The sequence below is a fragment of the Prorops nasuta genome, unplaced genomic scaffold, assembly GCF_024137725.1.
Source record: "Prorops nasuta isolate Cenicafe-Biocafe unplaced genomic scaffold, Cenicafe_Pnas_1.2 PNAS00014, whole genome shotgun sequence".
Classification (NCBI taxonomy): domain Eukaryota; kingdom Metazoa; phylum Arthropoda; class Insecta; order Hymenoptera; family Bethylidae; genus Prorops; species Prorops nasuta.
The window spans coordinates 2,309,764-2,333,593 of record NW_027116811.1 but is presented as its reverse complement, the minus strand read 5'-3'; the positions used below and the strand labels follow the sequence as shown (position 1 = coordinate 2,333,593).

The 23,830-nt window shown below is 35.6% G+C and overlaps 2 protein-coding genes across 2 annotated transcripts; both read right to left on the bottom strand.

Moving 5' to 3' along the window:
* Positions 1-473: 473 nt before the first annotated feature.
* On the bottom strand, positions 474-6,679 carry LOC136778683 (transmembrane protease serine 9-like). Its single transcript, XM_066735781.1, has 13 exons — positions 6,554-6,679; positions 6,266-6,380; positions 5,967-6,129; positions 5,655-5,863; positions 5,322-5,573; positions 4,999-5,109; positions 3,835-3,847; positions 3,346-3,442; positions 3,169-3,271; positions 2,938-3,100; positions 2,447-2,649; positions 1,366-1,568; positions 474-985 (listed from the first exon to the last, which is right to left on the bottom strand). Exons 1-13 carry the CDS (start codon positions 6,677-6,679, stop codon positions 806-808), a joined length of 1,938 nt encoding a protein of 645 aa, XP_066591878.1. The 3' UTR covers positions 474-805.
* A 2,214-nt stretch (positions 6,680-8,893) lies between these two features.
* Positions 8,894-23,110, bottom strand: LOC136778682 (soluble guanylate cyclase 89Da-like). Its single transcript, XM_066735780.1, has 21 exons — positions 22,826-23,110; positions 20,738-20,937; positions 20,148-20,341; positions 19,890-20,023; positions 19,533-19,769; positions 19,148-19,347; positions 18,967-19,074; positions 18,722-18,890; positions 18,481-18,624; positions 18,139-18,292; positions 17,916-18,025; positions 17,565-17,654; positions 17,372-17,497; positions 17,289-17,299; positions 11,572-11,767; positions 11,089-11,257; positions 10,491-10,650; positions 10,045-10,250; positions 9,630-9,835; positions 9,442-9,499; positions 8,894-9,327 (listed from the first exon to the last, which is right to left on the bottom strand). Exons 1-21 carry the CDS (start codon positions 22,865-22,867, stop codon positions 9,194-9,196), a joined length of 3,048 nt encoding a protein of 1,015 aa, XP_066591877.1. The 5' UTR covers positions 22,868-23,110; the 3' UTR covers positions 8,894-9,193.
* Between the last annotated feature and the right edge of the window lie 720 nt (positions 23,111-23,830).

The following is a 23,830-nucleotide window of genomic DNA, read 5'->3' as shown; positions in this document are numbered from 1 at the left end:
GCTTCTTCAACATCCCGTATGTCCTATGAACCAAACGTAACTTTCGCATTTGCCACTTACGCTTACTGTTACGACTCGCAGATAAGTTTCCTCGCTCAGTTTTTGGCCTCTAATGCTCCCAACAACCGGTTAACTGGTCCCGTTAACCCACCTCGCGACCAATGAATCGTTACTCTTGCTTTACACATTTGTATATGTATTCGATACAAACACAACGATACCAGATTCTATTCTCTCAACCAAGATTAAAGCATGATCAGTATCGTTGTATATAAAAATTAGAATCGATGGTGAAAACATCGGGAACTTCCAACACTCAAAGATTTATATTTTATTGAGTTGTACAAAATTGTATAAACATCCGTATAAAATATAACCTATAAACATCAAGATTCGATAAAAAATCCATCCAGTTGTTTACTTTCTTAAATACATTCGTTTGAGCAATATTTTAATTATATATTCTGCTGCCTCGGATTATTAGTTAAATCTATGATAAACATCTATATGACACTGTTTTCAGAGCTTAATAATTATTTAAGATAGATATGATATGGTAGTCCTTTTTATCGTTTATATGTAATGTTAAATAAGGGAGCCTTCTTACACACCGATAAATAATTTTTATCGATTTGTTTAGCTGATTTAACTCCATATAGATCACATAGAGTAGTATGTTAAATCGTATGATCATTTATCTTCACATGCATAGATATAACATAAATAACTACTGTTAAATTCGGAGCCAATATCGTTGCTGTCACGGATAGATTACCGACGAGAGGGAGTAGGTTTGTAATCCCTTTCAATTTTCGCAAAAGCATCCTTCCTGCGAATTGAACAAAATCCAATCGAGGTATCGGGTGACTCTCGTGTAAACACCAGGATAACCTGGTCGTGCACAACCATTACCCCAAGACACTACACCGATTAATTCATATTTCTTATCCTTCCGTTCTGCAATTAGTGGGCCACCACTATCTCCCTAGAAACACACCATAAATATAAGCCTTTAACACATCAACCATAATTACCATCATTATTCTACCTGAAAATTAACTCCTTGCTTTGTGCAACTCATCGACTAATCGTAGAACCCAGATACTTTCAATCTAGGATCTGTAATTGGAGTTACTTTCTGCTCTATTTTTTTAATCTAGAAGCTAATTAGAGTTACTTTCAGTTCTATTTTTTCAATTTAGCATCTAATTGTTACTTTCTGCTCTATTTCTTGCAGAAATAAACGAGCAAACACGTTATTGACTTTCGATAAAATCTGCCAATGTCGAAACTAAGTAACGAGTGCACTTTATCGAATTGTTACTGTAATTAGGGAATTGGCTGATATTAGCTGAAATCGTTTACCTGGCAGGAGTCCATTTTGCCTTCGGCATAACCGGCGCACAACATATTATCTGAGATCATGCGAGGACTGTAGCTCATATTACGACAATCCTGAAGACTCATAACTGGTACTTCTACTTCTTGTAAAAGACAGGAAGGCATACCATCTTCGTGGAGCGTTCCCCAGCCAGACGCTATCGCCTTTGTTCCAACGTATTGGTTATCTAAAACACATTCAGAAGCCCGTATGTTAAGTAAGCTTACGAGTTTCTATCAAACGGAAGGGAGCAAAGAATTCCATCGTTAGCAATATAAAACCGATAAGGTAGTATCCGATTGGCAAGTTCCATTGCATTTTCTAACTTTCGTTCAACTACTACTTCGTCAATTCTCTAATCCTGACATTCCAAGAGTCGACTCAAGACAAAATCGCTTAAAGTTTTCGATCGATGAATAAAGTCGATAAATATCTTTAGTAAAATTTCCGCTAATGAATTTTAATGCTCGCGCGTCTAACGAATTATGAATTCTGTGAAATTTATGCTAATGAACGTCCCCTGTAGCTATGGTAAAATTTCGTAGAATTGTTGATTCGAGGATAACTTTATAAACAGCGCTGTCTCATTTATAGTTGTTATTTATTTAAGTTCTACATATAAACGAAATCTGAGAGAAAAAATTACGCGACGATGCACTCGCGACTATGCACAGAGCCCGTCAAGACTACCCGTATATTTACTAATTTATTACTGCTTATATGCATCTGTAATAATCAATTATGCAATAACACGGTCATCAACCAGGTCGAGAGAAGTTGTGTAACGAATTTATTGTCCAACGACGCAGCAGCCCAAATTCCGTAAAAGTTAGATACATTTTAAATTATGCTTTATCTTTGGGAAAAGTGGGTATCGCTATAGCCCAATTATTCAGTGGTTGAAGTTACTCAAATATGAGTTTGTACAGGAATGTTGAATGATGTAATAAATCATATATCTTTATGAGCACCCTTAAAAGAGCACGTTTCGTTAATTGATTTGTGCAGGAAGCTTGCAGATTTTCCTTTTATAATAGGAACATAAAAATTAATTAATGATTTTACCTCTTAACGAAGGTAGACAGATTGGTCGTATTGTATCACTCAGTGGAACTCTCTCGTTCAATCGTAACAGAGCTATGTCGTTATCAAAATTCAAAAAGCTAAATTCACCAGATAATACTCTTACGACGAATTTGGTTTCTGGATTCTTTTCGTTACACCTGTCATGTTCACCAAAAGTCACCTTGATCATGAACCACATAAATCTGAAAATCAAACTAGAAAAGCTGATCAAAGATGCTTAATAAATTATATCGCAATACATAAGAATATATTTCAACACGCCAATTCGCGCACTTACTAATTCGATCGAAGAAAATCGCTATTTCATTTAATGACTTCACCCAAAATTCATGAAATTAAAGCCAAAATTGATTAGCAGCTTATGCGAATTAGTTATATCGATAGAATGAGAATTTTTAACATGCGAATAGAAATATGATTATTTTTGCAATTTTAAATAAAAAATAATTAATAACACGAATGATGCTTACCCTTTCACGCAGTGAGCTGCGGTCAGTACGTAACGATCGTTTATCAAAGTACCACCACAATAAAACTTATTTAAGTACGACAATCTAGCCATCCACGGAAATTCATTCATTCGAGTGGTCTGTCCACCAACGATACGACTTTCCTCGTTTCGAATGCCACAGCCTTTAAATTCGATTACCACATTATTATAAAACAATTCTGTAAATCGATAAAACTACAGGTATACGTACTGCATGAACACGATCTTTCCTCTGCAGGTGGGTCACTGGGTGTGGGTGGTTTATTTCCAAACAGACCAAAGAAGCTTTTGATCTTCTCTCCTTCTTTCTTCCCCTTCAATTAATAATTAATTTAATTTGAGATAATTTATAGAGCAATTAAGGGTTAAAGTTTCCATCATAACAAACCTGGCAGTCAGCCAAAATTGAGAGGAGAAGGGTGAGCAGGGTGAAGTAACAGAGGGTCCTCATGATTTTCGTGGCGTGTGATTTGATAATTTGGACACTTTGGAATTTCACGGGTCACTTAGAATTACGGTGAGTAGTCGCCACGCGGCGGTCACCGTCAGGAAAGAATCACGGGCATATTCCTGATTGTGAACGACTATCGCCAACGTCCCGCAACGACTGATGAAACCTCAGGTCGAAGAAGCTATTGCTATTCTAGGAGGGAAGGAGGACACAGCGGACTGGTTGGTGACTGGACAGTACCTGACCAGCTCAGGTTCACGTTCACGGTCGAGTCAGGTGACTGTCACTGACCGCCAGGCCCACACACCGGCTCCCAACAACCTGCGTTCTCCAATTAAAAACAGCTTATTCATCTTTACCCACAACATCTTCTCCAGGAAACACTCTCTATGCGTACAAAACAACCAGGTCTACTCGATCATATACACAACTTTTACATCTTTTTACAAATTTACATCAGCTTACATATTGATGTATTTATATCTGTGGGTCTACTCCAGATGATGTATATAGATATCAAGTTAATATTCAGATTATTTTACACTTGTTTACTATATGGTTAATTGACTGAAACATTTTTAATGTAGAGAATTAGTATTGGAACAACGTTTTTATTTTTAAACAAATAATGAGAAAATGTTCTAGCAGAGAGGCTGTGGTGTATTTTTTTTGATATTTTATGAAGCATTTATGCGTTATTGACAAGAAAAACAGGTTTGACGTTTCCCCATGCCGTTTTTCGTCGAACCCAAAAATAATGGATCCTACGAATGCATTATGCAAATACGATGGGTGAGTGAGGGGTGTCCGCTTGTTGATCAGCGTTTTATTATATGCACATACGTGTCCCGTGCGTCATCCTATACCGTTCACTGGGCGTTTTAAGCTGCAAACAGCTCCACATTAATACCGAGGACCGTCAACTTGCTAGTTTAAACAAAATTTATTTTGGAAAATGATTCTGAAAACCTGTATTATTAATATCATTAGTTTTATTAATTAACAATATATTTTAATACAATAATACAGCATATTAAATTGAGCTTTGATAATTTTTTCTTTGTACAACAAACATTGCTATTTATGTACATCGCTATTCAACTGTCAATGTTTGTATATTAGTAAACTTATGTACACGTATAGCCTAAATAAGCCATTTAACTTATAGACAACGTTATGTTAAAATTGTTCTCATAATTGTTTTTCACTTCTATTTGTATTTCTCGAAAAACCGTTATAGGAAAATACAATTGTTCCATTAGCATTCGACCGTTAGCTGCTTGTCAATTACGACGTGCAAAGTGAACTAATCAAAATACACTGGAGCATTAAATGTATTTGTCAGCAAAACTCCATGGGCAATACATAATTTATGTTCAATATTTGTGGAAATATTGAAATACCGAGCATCTTATGGGACATCCTTGAAATTATGCTGCATGCATAAAACACATACCATCTTTTCAACTTCTATTTTTAACACGTGAATGTACTACAATATTAACTTATTTGTACTATTTCATTGAAAGGATTTTTACACTCTCTTTTATGGTTTCAAACAAATTAATATTATTGAAGCTCAGTCGATGCACAAACATCCATCCTTCATATTTGTATGAATCCAATTAAGATATCTTGCCACTCTCGTGTAAACTCCTGGATAACCAGGTCTCCCGCATCCCACTCCCCATGATACAATGCCTGCAAATGTTAAATACACTTAATTTTTCAATTGAATAAAAAAATTATATTGTTTCAGATAAATTGTCTAAAAATATTTTTTCTTAGTTTTGATCTTGTGTCTTGGTCCAGCTTTTATCAAATGGATTCTTGTATCGCAATAAAATGCCATCGAATCATTATAGTCAGAAATTTATTAAGATATATATTTCATAAATAGGACATATTCTCACCAGCTATTTCAAGTTTATCACCCTCATATACTAGGAGGGGACCACCACTGTCACCCTGGCAGGAGTCTTGACTGCCCTTTCCAGCACAAATCATATTATTGGTGATACGATTGGCTCTATACTTCATATTACGACACTGAGCTAAAGTCAGTATTGGAACCTGTACCTCTTGCACTTTTCCTGGCAGCATTCCGCCTTCTGCCGTTCTACCCCAGCCAACAACGGTCCCTTCCTTACCAGCAGGGTCAGAGCCTTTTATAAAAATTATACCAATAATTTATCAATAATCTACTGTATATATAATGATCAATATAAAATATTTATTTCATTTACCTGCTCGTGGCAAACATACTGGTCTAATGGTCTTGGAAAATTTGACAGTTTTTCGTAGTCTGAGAAGTGCTACGTCATGGTTATACGAATTCATATCAAAGTTTCTATGACGTATAACTGCACTGACTGCTCTCATTATGGCAGATCCGTCAGTATTTACATACTGATCGTAGTCTCCAAGAACAACTCGAATTTTCGATCTCTTCAATCTGTGTGAAAAATATTTTTTTTGTTAAATAATTGCAATTTCAATGAATTAATAATTATTCGAGTTATTAATCATGTTAAACATGTTTGCTTATCGAAACGTACTTTCGTACGCAATGAGCAGCAGTAATTACGTAGTCATTGTTAACGAGGCTGGCGCCGCAATGAAACTTGCCATCATAAACCAATCGTGCTACCCATGGGTACCTATTTGGAGCTGTTGGCCGTCCACCAACAATTCGGTTCTCTTGGTTAGATAAACCACACTCTGCAATGATACATGAAATATTAGAAAACATTACTCATTCTGAAAATAAATTTTACTTTCAGATACTATACTATAAATTTCCACGAAAGAAACTTAAATTATTGAGTAACGATCGACGATTAATAATTATTATTACCACATGTACAGTTTCTAACCCTCTCTTCGTCGCTGCTTTCAACAGTGTCAGTTACATCTATACCGAAGAACTCGTCAAATAGAAATTTACCAGTCCTGTGCGATGCGTTGGTTACCTGAAAGAAATGAATTTCCGGTTAGATAGTAACTATACTGAAAGAGTTTACTTTTTAATTGCCTGACAATTAAAAAGAGAAAGTGATTGTAACTAAAGTACACACAGGTTTGTTTAATTTACGTTATTTAGCATAGTATATAGCTGTAATAATTTCTGTTGAGTCAAACTTACCGGATTGGTAAAGGTGTGATTAAGAAATTGTTTCGAGGGTTGAAGAGTCAAACTCCTGACGTGCACAAAGCCTAGTAAGATCAAGGTCAGCGGCGAGGCCTTGCTACGAAACAGAAGTCGAGTCATGTTCCCATTCAGCTTTAGCGATTGCGAAATTACATTTAACTATAAATTCCCCTTGATCCTAATACCGATCTCCCAATAAATACACAAAATAATCAACAATTTCACAAGCTTCGCCAGAGATCACATTCCATTCGCGTGCAACAAAATTTAACTTTCAATCACAGATCTTTTTCCATTCACAGAATTGGTCGGCACTCGACATGTTAAACAGTCAATTAGAATATTAATAAACAACGTGCGGTAAGAGTAAGCAAGTAAGGCTGCTTAAGCTTACGTCCCTCGATAATGAATTTTAACGTGCGGTTACGTTTCTTCCAAGTTTAGCAACACATTTAATTTTGCACTGATCGCTCGTTTAACGAGAAATTCCTGGTTTAATGCGAGGATTCTTCGGTGGATAAGAAACTGCTCGGACTTTCCGTCGTGCGCCCGCGAACTCCCCGTAGAAGATGGAAAACGATTCAGGGAGATCACCGGCACACTGCTGGTGTGAACGCTTTCACCGCGGCTCCACAAAGATGCCGGACTGACCGAGCAGGACCCAGTCTGACTCCCGGTGTTCTTCGTACTCGCGAAGAAAGTTCTTCTTTCACTCTCGTGCCATGGCTCCGAGGCGATACGATCCAATACGCACGATGAATCGCGAAGTGCACTTACGAGATTCTCCCGATTTCCAATCCTCCCAGAATTTTCGGCTCCTCGAGATCTTCGACGACTTCACCCAACCATTACCAGAAACCTGTCAATCCTTGTGATCCAAAATTTCTCTCGGGGACCAATTATTCCGAATCTCGAGTCGAGGTTCAGAGTGCTTTCTACGTGAAGATGTCTCTTTAAAAAATATATTTTTTACACTTTGAATTTTTAATTGTTACTCCTGGAACACTTCTTACGTTTCGCGATGTAACGTCTCGAGATGTAAATCACTGTAAAACGATGTTTTATTCTGGACACGAGCGAACGTATCGAAAGAGTATAGCAATTTTTTGATTGATTTCTGTAATTTCTTGCAATTACACTGTCTTTGAACTTTTGCACTCGAGTGGAACTCTCGGATAGCAACGCAACGGCAGCCTCTTCCAAGGCTCCGTCCTAGTGCCAAGCAATCTAGTAGTTATATCCCACTACGAAGATACTAAACGCACTACTTTTATCCTTCCAGCTTATGCACCCCACCAGTGAAATTGGAGACACGATTTCGTAACGTCTTCAAAAATTTCTCTTTCGCCGGTCAATAGAAAAGTACAGAGCACAAAGTCCTGAAAGTGAGGTGGGGAGACACGTCGTGAGAGACAATAGTGATGAAGAATTGTCAATTTTTCGTGTAAACGACGATTTTACCATCGGTGTAGCGTGAGACACGCTGGAACAGAAAAGTAATTGATTCTTTAATATTGCTGTAAAATGCGACGTTATATTTTCTATTAGGCAGGTTTCTGCGATCGCAGGAAATCAACTGTCTCGTATTTTTATTTTCATTTTTTCATGAATTACTTGCATTTACAATCTAATTCGGGAGGAATCACATGCCGCTGGTTAACGGTCGGTTGGTTTCACTAACCCACATTCGTCGTTGAAAGCAAAACGTTCAGACTGCTGACCCGGTTTCAGTTATTGGTCGCTCATCTCTCGGCAATCCAGCATTTGCCATTTATCTAATATTCTTCGACACTGAACACCCTTTCTTTTCAATACGTAATATCAATTTACCCTTATTATGCTCACGCATTAATTTCTCGCAAATATTCCATTAAACGCGCGTACTTTCCACGTTCGAATCACTTTAATGAATGTAAAAAATTTCCACTCGATATATACTCGCTTTTAGTAGCGAATAAAAATTTGTCTATGTATTTACGTAAATCCCAAATTAATATCTTGGTATTAGCTGGCGATTTCGTTTTCGATATTAGAAAGTAAAATTTGCCGAATTCGTAACCTTATGCTTAAGAATTCTTTCATTATATTCTTCCGTTGTTATTACTTTACAAACGTATATAGCAACACTCACATCTTTCACTATTTCTTAACACATTTTAATACTAATCGTCAGGTATGTTTAGAAATAATATTGAAAGTAATATATAAATTCTAATTGTGTATTTTTTCTTTATTCAATACTTTTACACTTTAGAACGTGTAATCACAGCGCGATAAAACTATATTTTATATACAAGGGACTAGATTTGTTTAATTCTAAGCATGCGAATGATTAACGAGGAAAATAAATTAATAGTTAAACAAATGCTATGATAGTTTCGTGTATCCGAAGCAGGGGACTCTATCTAATTATTTTCAGTTATATAATTTCTATTAGGGATTACTATAGCTGAATTCTTTCTGAGATCTATTATTCACCTATTTTAGCATCCTTATTATAAGAACTTTTTGTACTTTCCTGCTCACGATTGGAGCCATATCATGAAATGAGTAAGTTTTTACTGTTTCGCGGTGAACAAATGAATAGCGTGTGGCCGAGGGTGTTTGCTTAAAAATTACGTGACAGCTGCTTGATTAAAATCGTCCAGGTGGTGGGCATACGCATTCATCGGCAAGTTGATCCTTCAACCATCCCAAATAATTGTTCAATTTTGTGTAGATGCCTGGGAAGTTTGGTCTTGCACATCCACGACCCCACGAGATGATTCCTGCAAAATAAATTCATTTCGTGTAATTTGTACACGTTTTGAAGTAGTAATTCGAGTAAGTTACCATGTTACGTTTTATGAAATATTTTTATTTTAACGAATTTCGCAACGTACCAATAACTTCGAGTTGTCCAGAGGTTCCTTGCACGTGGAGAGGACCGCCACTGTCACCCTTTAAATGGAAAAGAAAGTTTTTTTTATTTTAAGCCTTATCGACGAGCGTACTGTCAAGAAGGATAAAATTAAATCACGGATATGCAGATTTTGCTATAATTTTTATCAATGGCCCTCTAAAAACTTACGAAACAGGCGTCTCGCTCTCCTTCGAGAAATCCAGCGCAAAACATGTTCTCCGTAATTCGATCTTTCTGATATCCGGCCTGCTCGCATTCTTCCTCGGAGAGAATTGGAAGACTGACTTTTCTCAGCTCATCGCTTACAGGTTGACTCTCACCGGTTCGACCCCAACCAACTACAGTTGCTAACGCTCCTGTATAATCGATAGCTTCTGCAAAATATCATAAATTTTTCTTTTAACAAAAAATCGAATTGTTTAAAAATATATGTAAGGAGAAAAAAATTATAACGCTTCGACTGGATATTTTGTTGTCAGTTGTCGACTATTCAGCTCATTTGGAAAACTGAGATTTGTCGATAAATTAGCGAGGATCGCGACTTAATGGATTTTATCATGCAAGTAAAATTTGATGGACTCACTATCTTCCGGCAAGCATGCAGTACGCACAATCCCATCGACAGGAACTGGTCGATCCATTTCGATAATTGCAATGTCATTGTTGAAGGTATAACTGTGGAAATTCTCGTGTGTAACTACGGATTTTACACGGCGGACTATCGAAGTTGGAGCCCTATTTTTTCTATTGCTGTCAGCTAACACGAGTCTGATTCCCCTCTTGTCGAATCTGTAAAAAATATTCATTTAATTGTCATAGATATTAATTTGGAATGCACGATACTTGCGAAAATAAGTTGATTAGAGCTTCCTTCTATTGATATTTTAGTCTCTTCTGTGTCAGTAGGTTTTGTATGCTTTATCATTTATTATTAATAATTATGATTGTTAATGATCCTTTTACATTATTATTAAATTTTTGAAGTCTAATGAATATTAATGTTATTTAATATTCTTGTATAATACCAACCCTTCCATGCAATGCGCTGCTGTTAAAACGTGTCTACGAGTGATTAAGCTTCCTGCACAGTAGAATGTACCTTGTTTGCTCATACTAACTAGCCAAGGATACTCAAAAACGCTGGTGGTGTTTCCACCAACGATCCTCGTTTTTCTGCCTACTCCACATACTGAAATGAAGCAATATTAGGACACGTTCTTCCAGTGACACTATCATCATTTAAACGCATATTACATGATACCTTTTTCAAATGTTCAACGACTTTGAACATAAAACTAATTAATGAATAATATAGAAACAACAAGACTCGATAAACGGAAGAATTATTATATAAATTTGTTAGCAAGCAATTTCTGATACTTCTAACAAATAATAAATAAATAAAAATTTATATTACAGCATTCCTGAGAGAAAGCTAGATAGTATCGAATGAATTCAAGAGATTGTAATGTAATTCTTAATTAGAAAAATATATATAGCTCTCAATGAAAGAATTTAGTTGAAATTTTAGATGATAATCGCCTTTAGGTGACACTGCAGGTATCCGATATGTCGTAGAAATGATACTTATGCCATTCAAACATTGTCTCTATCGTTCTTTAGTTACCGCAGTTGCTGCAAATATTTGGTCTCTTGGATGGGATCTTCGATGCTGGATCAAAATCAACGTAAGAAACTTCATCGAGGCTTGAATGATCGTCGACATGAGCTCGGCTTTCAACATTGTATCGATATTCCCCAATGGGTACAGGCAAATCATTGTCATACTGAATCACCTGCAAAGATTTCAAAATTTGACTATTAAAATTATTAAACTCTACATTCAATTTAAAAATATCCACACAACAAGTAAAACATTTATAAATAATGAACAAAAAAATAATTCTTCCATCTCTGTAGAAAAATACAAAAACCGGTATACGAATGGAGAACAAATAATAATAATAAGAAAGATCGAGAGTAAAAGTGGCGATGAAAATTTCTCGTTATAGGATGTCTTATCTAATCGAGTGTAAGTAGCACGAGTGTAATAGATGCGCGAGGAGAATTGGGAAGTGCATAAATGCGTTATAAAATAGAAGAAACTTACATTGGGTGGAAATGCGTGGGCGTAGAAATCACGAAGGAGGCACAGGCACAGGAAGAGCGCGAGACTGGACCGCATAGTTTGGTGCTCCATGCTTGGATGTTGGTGAGATTTTTTGTTGACAGTGGTGCAACTGATATTCCACTTTGGCGATCCAGCGAATTCGGGCGTACACGTGCCTGTGCCGGGCGTGAAAAGTCTAAAGGGATCGTGGAGGTTTTGCCGTTTTATAGTAAATTATAACTAATGAAGACCCGCCGTGTGCCAGTCTCGGTGGGGGGTCGTTACCTTGAGTGGTGCGTTTGCATTGGCAGATGTTGCATGTGACGGCCTTTAAATCAGCCGGCGGCTCGAGCTTCGTTTGTCTCGCCTCTTCTCCTCTGCGTTACATGGCCTCAGACGCGCTACGTACAACACCTGATACGTAAACGCGCGCTCAACACGACGCAATCAGCTTATCTGCCGCCAATGAACTCTCATAGACCAAATATTCTTCCTTACAGTTTTTCCAAATCGCTGGATTCCATTAGACCGTTAGGATATATTCTTCTAAAATAAATTATTCATACAATTCTTAGCTATATAATTTTATTAATCATCACTCTAACATTAATCGAAACAAAAGCACGAGTATTTGTTATTTTTATTGATGAAAACTGTACCGTCGTTAACAGCTTCGATTATTTAATAGGGGCCCGTGGTTGTTGTTATTGTTGCGTCTTTTTCCAACTTACTGGCGATAACTGCATGTGGCAGTGATGCAATATCTGAATGAGCGTTATTGGATACAAATTGTAATGCATGCTTTAGCATACTTTGTAAAAATTCCTGGTCTTCGTGTAGCGATAAAAGTTTAGGACTGGATAAATTTTCATGAGATTTGTTCAATTGCTTCTACGTACGAAAGCGAATCATACGTGGACTGTAGACAGATCCGAATTATGCTTTTTTATGTAAATGTTATCATTACGCAATCCACACAGTCACCACCCAAATGATCAATGTCAAGTTGGCCTTCCTTTCCGGAGATCCTTTTTTTTTCCTTTTGTTCAGGGCCTCGTAGACTAGATCAATGTCAGTTTAGTCAGCATCCTCTACAAAAGTTTAGTCACCTCGTTCCATGACCCATTGTCCTATTCTGATAGTAAACTGTCTGATAGCTCGAAGACATTGAGCCTCGTAAATTCGAAACTTTTGACAAAACGATTCGTGACCCGTGCTACTATGTATTTTCATTGCTGTGCTCTATTTAATGATTATTGCCAGCTCTTTATCATTGTCACAGCAAAAAACAAACTAATATTTTTTCAATCGAACGACTTCAACCGCAATTTTTCTAAAGAAGCACAAACAATCGCATGATAATTAATCTTTGACTCTGACAAGATGTTAAATTTAATGTGGCATTCCAAGAATTTGACTTCGCGCAAAATGGTATTGCGGTTGAAATCGGGTCAATGTAGGTATAGTTGCTTGCCCTTGCCTACAGGCCTCTTGTATTATCTTGAGTATAAATGAATAAAAAATTATTACAGTCATTATTCCAATCGTTAAACAAATCGATAACTCAATAAAGTTTTATTAGATAATGGAGATGGTACAGAATGAATCACCGCTCTCTTATTCTGTGCTATAGACTTTTTTGCTCTATCAAAAACAAAAAAAGGGTCAATGAACTTTCTTCTCGAGACTCATCATTCTTATGAAGAAATTCATAAATATTCAAAGTCAAATTCATCATAAGAACGAAAAGAGTAATTATTTGTAGAATATGAAGTCATAATTATTGTTAGATTAGGTACAGTAAACGTTATCAGCAATGTCCATGATTTTGAGGAATGGATCAGAGGTATGTTTTGACCCTGGCGATGAACATAAATAAGGCAAGGCTGTTGATAAGATTCGTCATACGACGAGACAATTAAGTAAGGCGACACACCCGCATGAGGGTGCTCTGACCTATATACCTTGACCTACTGTTATGGGCTACAGGTGAGAAGCAGCGCGTCCTGACAAACCTTATCTCATTCATATTGCGATAATCGCTACTCAGATAAAACGGATTAAAGAATTTATTTCAACCTTCCTACCATCAAACACTATCCAAGGAGAGACAATAAAATTTGATGCAATCTCTTTCTGATCATAGATCAAAGTTTTTTCACCTCTCATCGTAATTCTTGAACTATGTTTACACGATGAATTTTTGGCGGTGAAGGACAAATTTTGCTCTTATCTGCTGTGTTGTACTTTAAGTTATAATATGTAAACTGCGAAAATACTCTCAGCTTCTTGCACTATGGTTTATATTTTATTTATAATTTTTATTAGAGTGGATCCTATCTAAGATATCAATAAAAGAAATTCTCTGTAAACTTTCTTTGAAAGTTTTTCGCACCTCGTGATTCATTTATGGTAGCATTAAAATTTACGACTTTTACTAGTCGATCGTACATACTATCAATAGTAAAGAAATACATTAACGTAGATTACCTCGTTACTGTAACATAATATTGCCATTTATTTAATTGCAGCACCTTCGACGGTAGAGTGTATTAAAATTAGGGAACATTGAACATTGATTGCTTTAAAAAAAAATTAAATTCTGCTCTTATTAAAGCTATTATAATTATAATTATTATCAAATCATGTGGATCTTGGAGAAAAGATACTAATCAGTAATTTCATTTATACACAACGTTATTATCGTAACTAAGGGCTAACAGACATGCGGGTTTTCCCTTGGAAATTCGTGTACAGTTAAAAATAATTAGATTGTTGATCGTGTTGATTCGGGTAGAGAAATTAGGGACACTGTGTTAAAGTGGGGGGAAAGGTAAAAGATTTTTATCGAGTGGAGGTAACAGAGAGCTGTATCCATAGTTGACCGCCGTTGTACCCGATGGGTCATAACGCTTGTTTGCGATGAATTAACATAAGGCTAGCCTAAATTTTCACTTCTGCTACCCGTCCGTCCACTATTCCGTATAAATAAAGATGTGACACGGAATCGAAGCGTTATGTGAAAGTGCCCGTCGTCTTGAACGGAAGTGTATAACCCCGCAAGTTTGTAACAATACGCATTAGAGTGATTTCAGCTGGAGTGGGCAGTCGTGGGCGTTTGTGTTTTTTCTTTTTTTTTTTTTTTTTTTAGTGTCTTATTTATTATTTGCAAATAGTACAACAGATAATGCAAAAGCCGTCATTCTACTTTTTGCTGACAGTTGCTATTCTAGCATCTGCCTCCGGCGATGGAGTACGTATGACATGAGTTTAACTTTCAACCCAATTGTAAATAAAAAACAACTTAGTTTTTTAAAAATTACATTTTTTTTCACGTCTCTTATCGCAGGAGGAGACGACGAAATCGGAAGTTGAGTCAATTAAGCAGAATGCCACGGCATACCAAGCACTTACTCCTGACGACAAAGGATTTTGGGAATGGGTGTATGGATTAATATCCTCACCCACAACTACAACTGAAGCACCAGAACCACCAGAAGATTGCTTGCAATGCAGTGAGTAGAAACAATGATTGATTTAAATCACCTTTAAAGCAATTGTAAACGAATAAAATTTATTCAGCATGTGGTTTGACGAATAAAAGAAATCGCATCGTTGGGGGAGTCGAAACACAAGTGAACCAATATCCATGGATGGCTTTACTCAGATACAAAGGACGATTTTACTGTGGAGCTTCAGTAATAAATTCACGATACGTATTGACAGCTGCCCATTGCGTTGACAAGTAAATGAATTTAAAATCGTATTGATCGAACATATATCAGTTTTATCGTGTCATCAATTTAGAAAAAAATATAAGAATCAAGTAATATTTTAATTAAAGTTATAACGATTGATTTTTCTTATCAGCTTCCGCATGGAATACATGTCAGTGCGGATATTCGAACATGATCGTAATTCGACCATGGAAACGGAGACTCAAGACTTTAAAGTAGCACGAGTCATAAGGCACGAAGAATATTCTACTTTCAATTACAACAATGACATTGCCCTGGTGAAGGTGAAGGGTATCATAAAGTTTGAAGGACCTATGAGACCCGTCTGCTTGCCGGAACGAGGTGAGTTCACTGGCACTTATACCGTGAAAGCGAGGTCGCGCTAACTATGAAACGTAATTCTTTTTCGTAGGAAAGACCTTCGCTGATATGAAGGGCATCGTCACTGGTTGGGGCGCCGTATCCGAAGGTGGCTCTGTTTCCGACGTTTTGCAAGAAGTCACTGTACCCATATTAAAAAATAGCGAATGCCGTGCATCAAAGTACCCGTCACGAAAAATTACCGACAATATGATTTGTGCTGGCTACACCAAAGGAGGAAAAGATTCGTGTCAGGTAACCATTATTCAATTACTTGTAATATTTAAATATTAATCGATACAATCGTACGTATTTATTAAACTCTTTCAGGGTGACAGTGGAGGTCCTTTGCACATTTCTAATAACGAAACGCACCATATTGTTGGTAAGTATTGATTTTTTTGAAAAACTTAGATTAACCGAAACATTGGTTACCCATTGCATTTATTTTATTTTCTAAATGTTACTAATTTAATCAAGTAGAGTGCATTCGATACGTGCAGAAATTGTGAAAGTAATTTTATAGCGAATTCCTCCCTTTAATTTGCGAAAAGCAGGATCCAGACGTTTCAGACTGTACATTGACTGAAATGTGAGAAAGGAGTAAGGACTAAGGTTAAAAGATTTATCGTTCTCTTGTTTCTGTAGGTGTAGTCTCTTGGGGTGAAGGGTGTGCTCAGCCGGGTTACCCAGGAGTTTATGCGAGGGTCAACCGGTTCCTTACCTGGGTAGAGTCAAATACGAAGGATTCGTGCTACTGCTGATGTTTTTAGAGGAAGATTAATGATAAATTAAAAAAAAGCTATTTATTTAACTAAAAGTATATGATACAATCTAACTTTCTACCAGAATCTAATTTAAACCAATCAAATAGTCCAGTAACCTATTATACTATAATTACTAGTCAGATTTAAGTTACTATTACTTTCAACGCTTTAGAAGCTAGATATTTATGTTTAAAATAATTTAGTATAATTTCTAATATTCGATAAATCATGTTATTTTTTACGAATTTTTATGAATTGAGGCATATATATATATATATATATATATATATATATTATGAATGGTAGAGAATACATTTTTGGAATTGATTTGGTTTTTTTACGAATATATATGAAAAAGGCAATTAAAAAATAAAACGCGTCTTACGATGTTCATGGTGGTATTTGATATGCGTGACCATTCTTAAAGAAAGTCAAGAGACTTTCTCTATTCAGTTAATATGAATATCACTACATTTTGATGAAAACCGTTGTAAAAGTAAAATGCATATAAAAGATTCAATTAGGAATAAAAACAATCGATACTCAGAATGTTATTGTTTAGAAAGATGCAATTTCACATTTATTTCAATTATAATAGGAAGTTTGCACTTTAAAAAATGTAAAAATAACATTGTATTGCATTTTGCACTGCATTGTGTGCAATTTCTATACTATTTATTTAATATTGGATGACATGACAGAATGATGAATCTAGTTATATAAATTTGTTTGAATGTAATGTTTAATTCATTAAAAATACTGACAAGTTTTCTTTGAAAAAACTAATAGGCTGTAATATAAGTTCGTAGCGTTTTAATTAAAGATTTTCATTATAAAATCGCTACAAGCTTACTGTGTTACAACCTAATACAAAGATTGTACAAATTGACATTCCAACAATTTGCATAAATTTTATGTATTTTCTAAACTTTATACATCGGTGACTAGAACACTGCATGTTTTAAAAGTATTTTCTTCCATTACTTTTGCAGCACCTGTATCAGTTTTACTGACTTGATCCTGTTTTTCTGATAACCAATACGTTTCCATGTTTCCCTTTCCCTAAATTGCAAAAAGAAAACATACGAGAAAACTATTATCAATTGTTTAGTTAAATTAATTGTCGTACCTTCACCCATACTACTCCACGTGCTTCCATATTATATCGATCCTCAGGCAAAAGTCTTCTAGTGTCGGGTGAAATGTGCACCTTACCTGGCTATATGTGGAGTAAAACGTCAAATAATAAGGAAACGTATTACGAAATAATTTATATGGTAATAGAAGGTTTAATATTTTGAGTGGAATCAAGGATAAAAATTCTCTGCGAAATTCATGAATGTAGGTTGGTTTATATATCATTATTTTTTCAAATTTTTAACCATAGAAATATTTTCTGTATAATAAAATATTTATCAGGCATGACTTGTCCAATACTGTATAAAGATTTAGATTAATTAAAGAAATAATTATTCCTTACTATACTTGTCGTCTGCATACGTGAAGCAGTGTTTACTGTGTCCCCAAAAAAACAATATCTGGGAACCTTAATACCAACGACACCTGCCACAGCTGGACCAGAATGAATCCCTATGGGAAAAATAGACCTTGGTTCGTGATATTAGTAGAGCAACGCAAGAAAAATTTGGAATCATCTGCTTTTTACGGTTGCGTGCTCGAGCGATAAACCAGGAGGTACCTACCTATACGAATTTGAATATCAAGTTCTGATGGGAGCTTCATGCAGCGAACATTTCTGATGAGTTGGAGTGACACATCTGCTATATTCTGAGCATGATTCTCATCTTTATCAGGTGCTCCACCGGCTGCCATATACACTCGACCAACAGTTTCAACCTTTTCCAAAATATTTGCACATATCATTATGAAATAAAATGAACAAAAATTCCATTAAAATCAACGAAAGGGAAGAAAAGCAGAAAACTAAATATTTCTCAACATCCATTGATACTTGAAAATCTTAAAAGGCAAATGTGTTAACAAACATCGTTATTGATTCATGAGACACTGAAAAAAAAGCTTACTTTGTACACGTTGTACTCATCCATGAGGGAATCGAAGCAGGAATAAACGGCATTCATGGATGAAACGATATCCATAGCTCCTTCGATGGTTGAGAAATCGAATTCGCATAATTCGCAGAAGAGAACAGTGATGGATTCGAAGGACTGAAAAGAAGAAGAAGTTTTTCGTCTCCAATGAAATGCTGCAAAGGTAGGGAGTTCCGCTGATTCTAGTCACAGTAGAATCGTATTTATCTAGTACCTCGCACGTGCTCAGGGGACTGGCACCGGCTCGCAATCGATCCGCGACAGTCTTGGGTATCATCGAGTACAACAGTTCGTCGCTCTTGTTTTTCCAACGATCCAGAAGTGCGTGGCTATTTTCCAACTCCTCTGATCGTTGCTCGGCTCGCTCGAACATCATTTCCAACCTATCAGCAATTTTAGACTAATCGCTTTTTTATGCTAGCAATAATCTCGATGCAAATTCAATAATCTATACTCCACCTTCCACAGTGTTGCCAGCCAGCCAGAACCATCTCGCGACTCATACCGTGAGAATTAAGATCGTTCAAATATAGACCCATGTTGCACAGTTCGTCCAGACTGTTGATTCTAAAAAAAATATGTATAATTTTTTTAACGTAGATATCATATAGATTGATCGTGAAAATTTTCTTCAACTTACAAGGGACTGCAAAGGAATATTATTGCTTTGACATCTTTCAGATATCTCATTTGCCCTTTTAACAAAATGCTTCTTGATCCTTGGCTTCCTCGCCTATCCAAACTCGAGCTTGTACTTGCACTGCTATCCGAATCTGTTGAACGACTCGATGTAGATCTGATTAGTTCCAGTTCGAACATTACCGAGTGTAGGTACATTACCTGAATAATTTAGGATACAAATTATTCTCTTTTAAAATAAATTACATTTATTTACAAAGGGAGGGAATCTTAAACGACAAATAAGAATAATTTATGTGAAAGGCTGGATAAAAGAAATTATAAAAATTAAGTTAGCTGATGGTATTATTATGTTAGTAGGCGCGGGGAAGAAATATTGCTCCTACATTTGTCCAAGTGAAGGATATTCCTTTCGGTCTGCGTAACTTAAATATTTCCGTTATATGCTTATTCCAAATGGAAGAAGTTCCCCCCCAAGCTTGGAGAAGTTTTTCTCCAATTCCCAGTATCCTCATATCTTTGTTCATTAATACACCGAACGGAAATAAACGTAATAGGAACGTACAAGGCAACGGTGATAACTCCTGCTTAACTGGAGTTTTCATTCTATTGTTTTTCGCTACCTATAAAACAAATTTGATAAAAGTTTCCTCTAAAAGTCTTTATGTCAAATTAAAATCAGAAATAAAATTTTATCATTTTCCTTTTTACGTTGAAACATTAATGATGAACGATATACTTACATAGTCTCTATTATCAAAGTCTATACGAAATTTAACCATAACACTTCGAGATCCAGGAATGTTATTCGAACTTTCTAATACCCTTATATCCAAGCTCGTTTGATAAAGGTCTTCCGCTATTTGATACAATTGCCCTATCGTATTAGAAACGTTCGTTACAAGCAATATTACGTACAACAGGTTTCGTCGATAAAAACTTAATAATAGTTAGAAACAGATTGGTCATTAACGATATGGAACATAAAAAAGTATCATTACCCATAAAATAATGCGTAAAACCCTGCCGGGTGCTTCTATATACTAAAACAACTCCATGCGGGTCGATATGTGTGGTGTACATCGAAGGACTTTTCATTTTCGGGTAAGTAAATCTCATTTGCATATGGATATTATCGACACTTTGCAAAAAATCGCAGAAATAACGTCCTGTCGCTTTTACCGTGCAATCGTATCTATTAAATAGAAGATAAAGTATTTAATAATATATAAATACAGGAAAAATCATTGCTGTAAAAGTTTATCAGCAAGAATATTATAATATACAATTTTCACTTGGTTGTTTTGATATATTCAAAATTTTTGCTACCTCTCCGTACATTTAGAGATCAAATTGCGAAAAGGTTGCATATGTAGCTGTCTACAATACAGATAGTAAAGGTACTACTATACATGTGAATACTCAGTCGAGAAATATCAGATTCCGACCATGTACGGGAATCTCGTTTCATCCGAATGATAGAAAACTTCGTTCCAAGAGGATTTCTTTAAAATATCATACTCAACAATAAAGAAACTAATAAATTAGTATTACTTACTGCTTAACTTCTTAAATTGTAGCAAGTACTTACCCTAAATTACTAAAATATCTAACAAAACATTTTCCAAAAAATTCCATATTTTTCTCTACTGTATCCCCATTAAAAGTTGCCAAAGCATTGGCTATATTAGTCATAACGTCATCAGGATAAATTTGTCGAGTATTGAAAACAGTGTGTTTAAGTCCAGCTTTTTCCAATATTCGAAGCCATGTATCTTCTCCATATTCTAGCTGAAAAAGTAAACATATTATCGTGTTTATTCGTTATTGAATCATATATTAATTTAAAATAAGGAGGTTTAATTGATAGCACAATTTGCTTTATAAGGGTCGCAATTCCCCAATTTATCTTATTTATAGGGTTTAATTCGTTTGGAAACATTTATCTTCAGAAGCGTTTTATTGAACGGATGGTGTATGTGAATGTTTTTTTAAATTGATGAAACCGGAGCAAGCTGCCCTCAGATTCTCTGCAAGCTAATGAACTACTCGCTAATGAACACGTTAAGTTTAAGCGTTTCCTAGATGCAATAATGATAGTAGTCACGAAAAGCATCATGGTAATCGCCATAAAGAATGCTTCCATTGAGTCTCGATATGGCATAGATACACGCAAATAATTGATCGATTATGTGTCTTAAAATTGTATTAACACAACCACTCGTATGATGCAGCAATTAAAAGTAGTTTAAAAAGTTTACATTGCAGAAATGATTTATGGGAGTTGATTTGAGTGCCGGAAAGAGAGAGTTATTTTTAAAGCTTCGTACATTGTGATTGTCTGAAAAGGAAACCTTTAGGTTCATCCATATTCAGGTACCTCTCATTTATTGCGTACTTCGATCCGTTTCCTTCACCAGGTACGTGACTTTGTTTCTAAGTGGACGATTATTTTGGGCCGATATGACGAATTAATGTAGAGATTTTCTCAATGAGTGAAAGTTTATTAATCCTTCTATTGTATTTTATTTTTTATCTATAAAAATTATCAAGCTCTTAAATTACCTGAGACTGCTATGTAAACAAGTAGATGAATATAAAAACGAATTTATTCAGTTTGAGTAATAATTCATGTAAGAGAATCATAAAATTGTCGTCTCTGCTGTTACGTTTTCATCGATGTTTTCGACAATCGGTATAAAAAGAAATTACCCGGTTATTTTACTCGGTAATCCAAATGCAAAGACAATGATTTTATTCGAAAAGGTCGATAAGAAATCGCAAGCTATGGTCCTTATCACCGATTATGACAGAATCAATGTCCTTCCAGATTCAACCATTACTACATTTGTGGTCGACGACTGTAATTTATCTTACAAAAAATAGTGTTTATGGAAAGAATATCTTATTTGTTTAGAATTACGTTTTACACAATATCCCTATTTACGATACGGAATAAATCATATAAGGGATGGCTTTGAGGTACCATTGACTCCATTATCTGCTGCTTAGGCTTTACGCGTCAAGTCGCACGTCGACAACTTGATAAATGGTTTCAATTTCAACATTTCGAGGCTGTGTGTAGAAGTTCGTACGTCACAATTTGCAATCGTGCATTTGGACTTCACTTACAAAATCCTCAATTGATAAAATTAAATATTTGTACATATATAAATTAAATTAACAAACAAGTAAATTAATATAAGAGAATTTCTTCCAATTTGATTTAAATTTATATATGCTTTGTTAACTCAACTCTTTTTTAGGTCTCATAGGCTTCCCCAAAATTGGGATATACGTGCTTAGAAGAAACTCAACCCGGAAGAGCGCTCTTCCATTAGTCCACTAAACAGATAGGCGTAATAAATAAAAGACCGGAAATCTCTTGAGAACCCACTTTTACGGATACTTTTAGAACCCTTAAATTTGTACGGTTTTAGAAGAATGAAGAATATCGCATTACACTGAATATATTTTTACACTCGCATGTTTATATACATGTATACATTTTGTGAGAAAACAAATATTATGGTCAACACAAATCTGATAAGATATAATCACAATAATCTTGAACAAGACTCCATACGTCAAGCAGTAACAGCAAAATAATAGAAATTTTCAACATTCAACAAAGCGAAATATAATAAATAAATATTCTTTATAATTTTTTCTTACAAACCTGTACGAAATGTTGTACACTTTCCAGTAACATACCGTACATTTTGATACATAAGCTTTGGTGTCATTCGTCACTATGAATGAATTTGGAAATTAAATGTTTTTAACTCACAAATGAAATCATTTTAGCGTCTTAGAAGTAAGCGACGCATTAGCGACGCTTAAAAGTCAAGTGTTTCGCGCCATTATAATCGAACCGATGACAGCAAATGTCATTCTGGTAAACTCTCCCTTAAGGTGAAGAGAGAGTGAGAGAGAAAGGGTGCGAAAGAGAGAGCAAGAGGTGAGGGAGGTCGGCTCTCCTCAGCGACGCGCTCAAGTTTGAGTTTTGGTCGAGCTTCGAGAGTGACTCGGACCAGCCAGGCAGACTGCAATCCCTCCGATACTGTGTGCGCAGGCTTACACCCGGCGGGCGCATCAACACCTGTTAAGCTGATACAGTGTTTTTGCTGTCAGTACACGTGGAAACGAATTCAGAAGAAAAAAAGAACTATCTGCTGTTATCTCTATCTTACTGGGCTTACTATATACACAACAGGGACGATGCAATCATTTAGATTCTTTCTCTGCGCTTACGATATTCAAGGAGCTTATTTAAATCATACATATATTATTAATCAAAATCTATATTAATAACAGTTAATACAAGCTTTAATCCATACAATTTTTTTTATTTTTGAAGCATATGAAATGGTTTACAGTAAGTGGTTTACAATTCAAATAAAAATTATTGGTAGCAAACTCATTTTCTTGAGGTGTGTTCTACACTTCTTTCGTTTTTATGAGTTTATTGCTTGATCCAAACAGTGCACGTCTTTCAAAGTTATGAAGAGGAGTGTAAAAAGGACGATATAACTAGACATGGATGATATTACCCTGTACAGATAATGTAGTGGTGCTAGAAATTCGATGGTCTTGAGAAGTATCACGCAAAACCATCAAACTATAAGGAATAAGCTTTGAAAAGTGAATAATGCATGTTTTTTTATTGCATGGACATAAACAA

What these genes read in the sequence shown, in the direction of transcription:
- LOC136778683 (XM_066735781.1), bottom strand. Translation starts at nt 6,679, where the DNA reads ATGACTCGACTTCTGTTTCGTAGCAAGGCCTCGCCGCTGACCTTGATC. An exon ending in GCTGCTCATTGCGTACGAAA is followed by an intron (nt 5,864 to 5,966) that starts GTACGTTTCGAT and finishes TTTTTCACACAG; the next exon opens with ATTGAAGAGATCGAAAATTC. An exon ending in GCAGCTCACTGCGTGAAAGG is followed by an intron (nt 2,650 to 2,937) that starts GTAAGCATCATT and finishes TTTGATTTTCAG; the next exon opens with ATTTATGTGGTTCATGATCA.
- LOC136778682 (XM_066735780.1), bottom strand. Translation starts at nt 22,867, where the DNA reads ATGTACGGTATGTTACTGGAAAGTGTACAACATTTCGTACAG. An exon ending in TGATATTCAAATTCGTATAG is followed by an intron (nt 18,026 to 18,138) that starts GTAGGTACCTCC and finishes TTTTTCCCATAG; the next exon opens with GGATTCATTCTGGTCCAGCT. An exon ending in AAATATTTGCAGCAACTGCG is followed by an intron (nt 10,651 to 11,088) that starts GTAACTAAAGAA and finishes GCTTCATTTCAG; the next exon opens with TATGTGGAGTAGGCAGAAAA.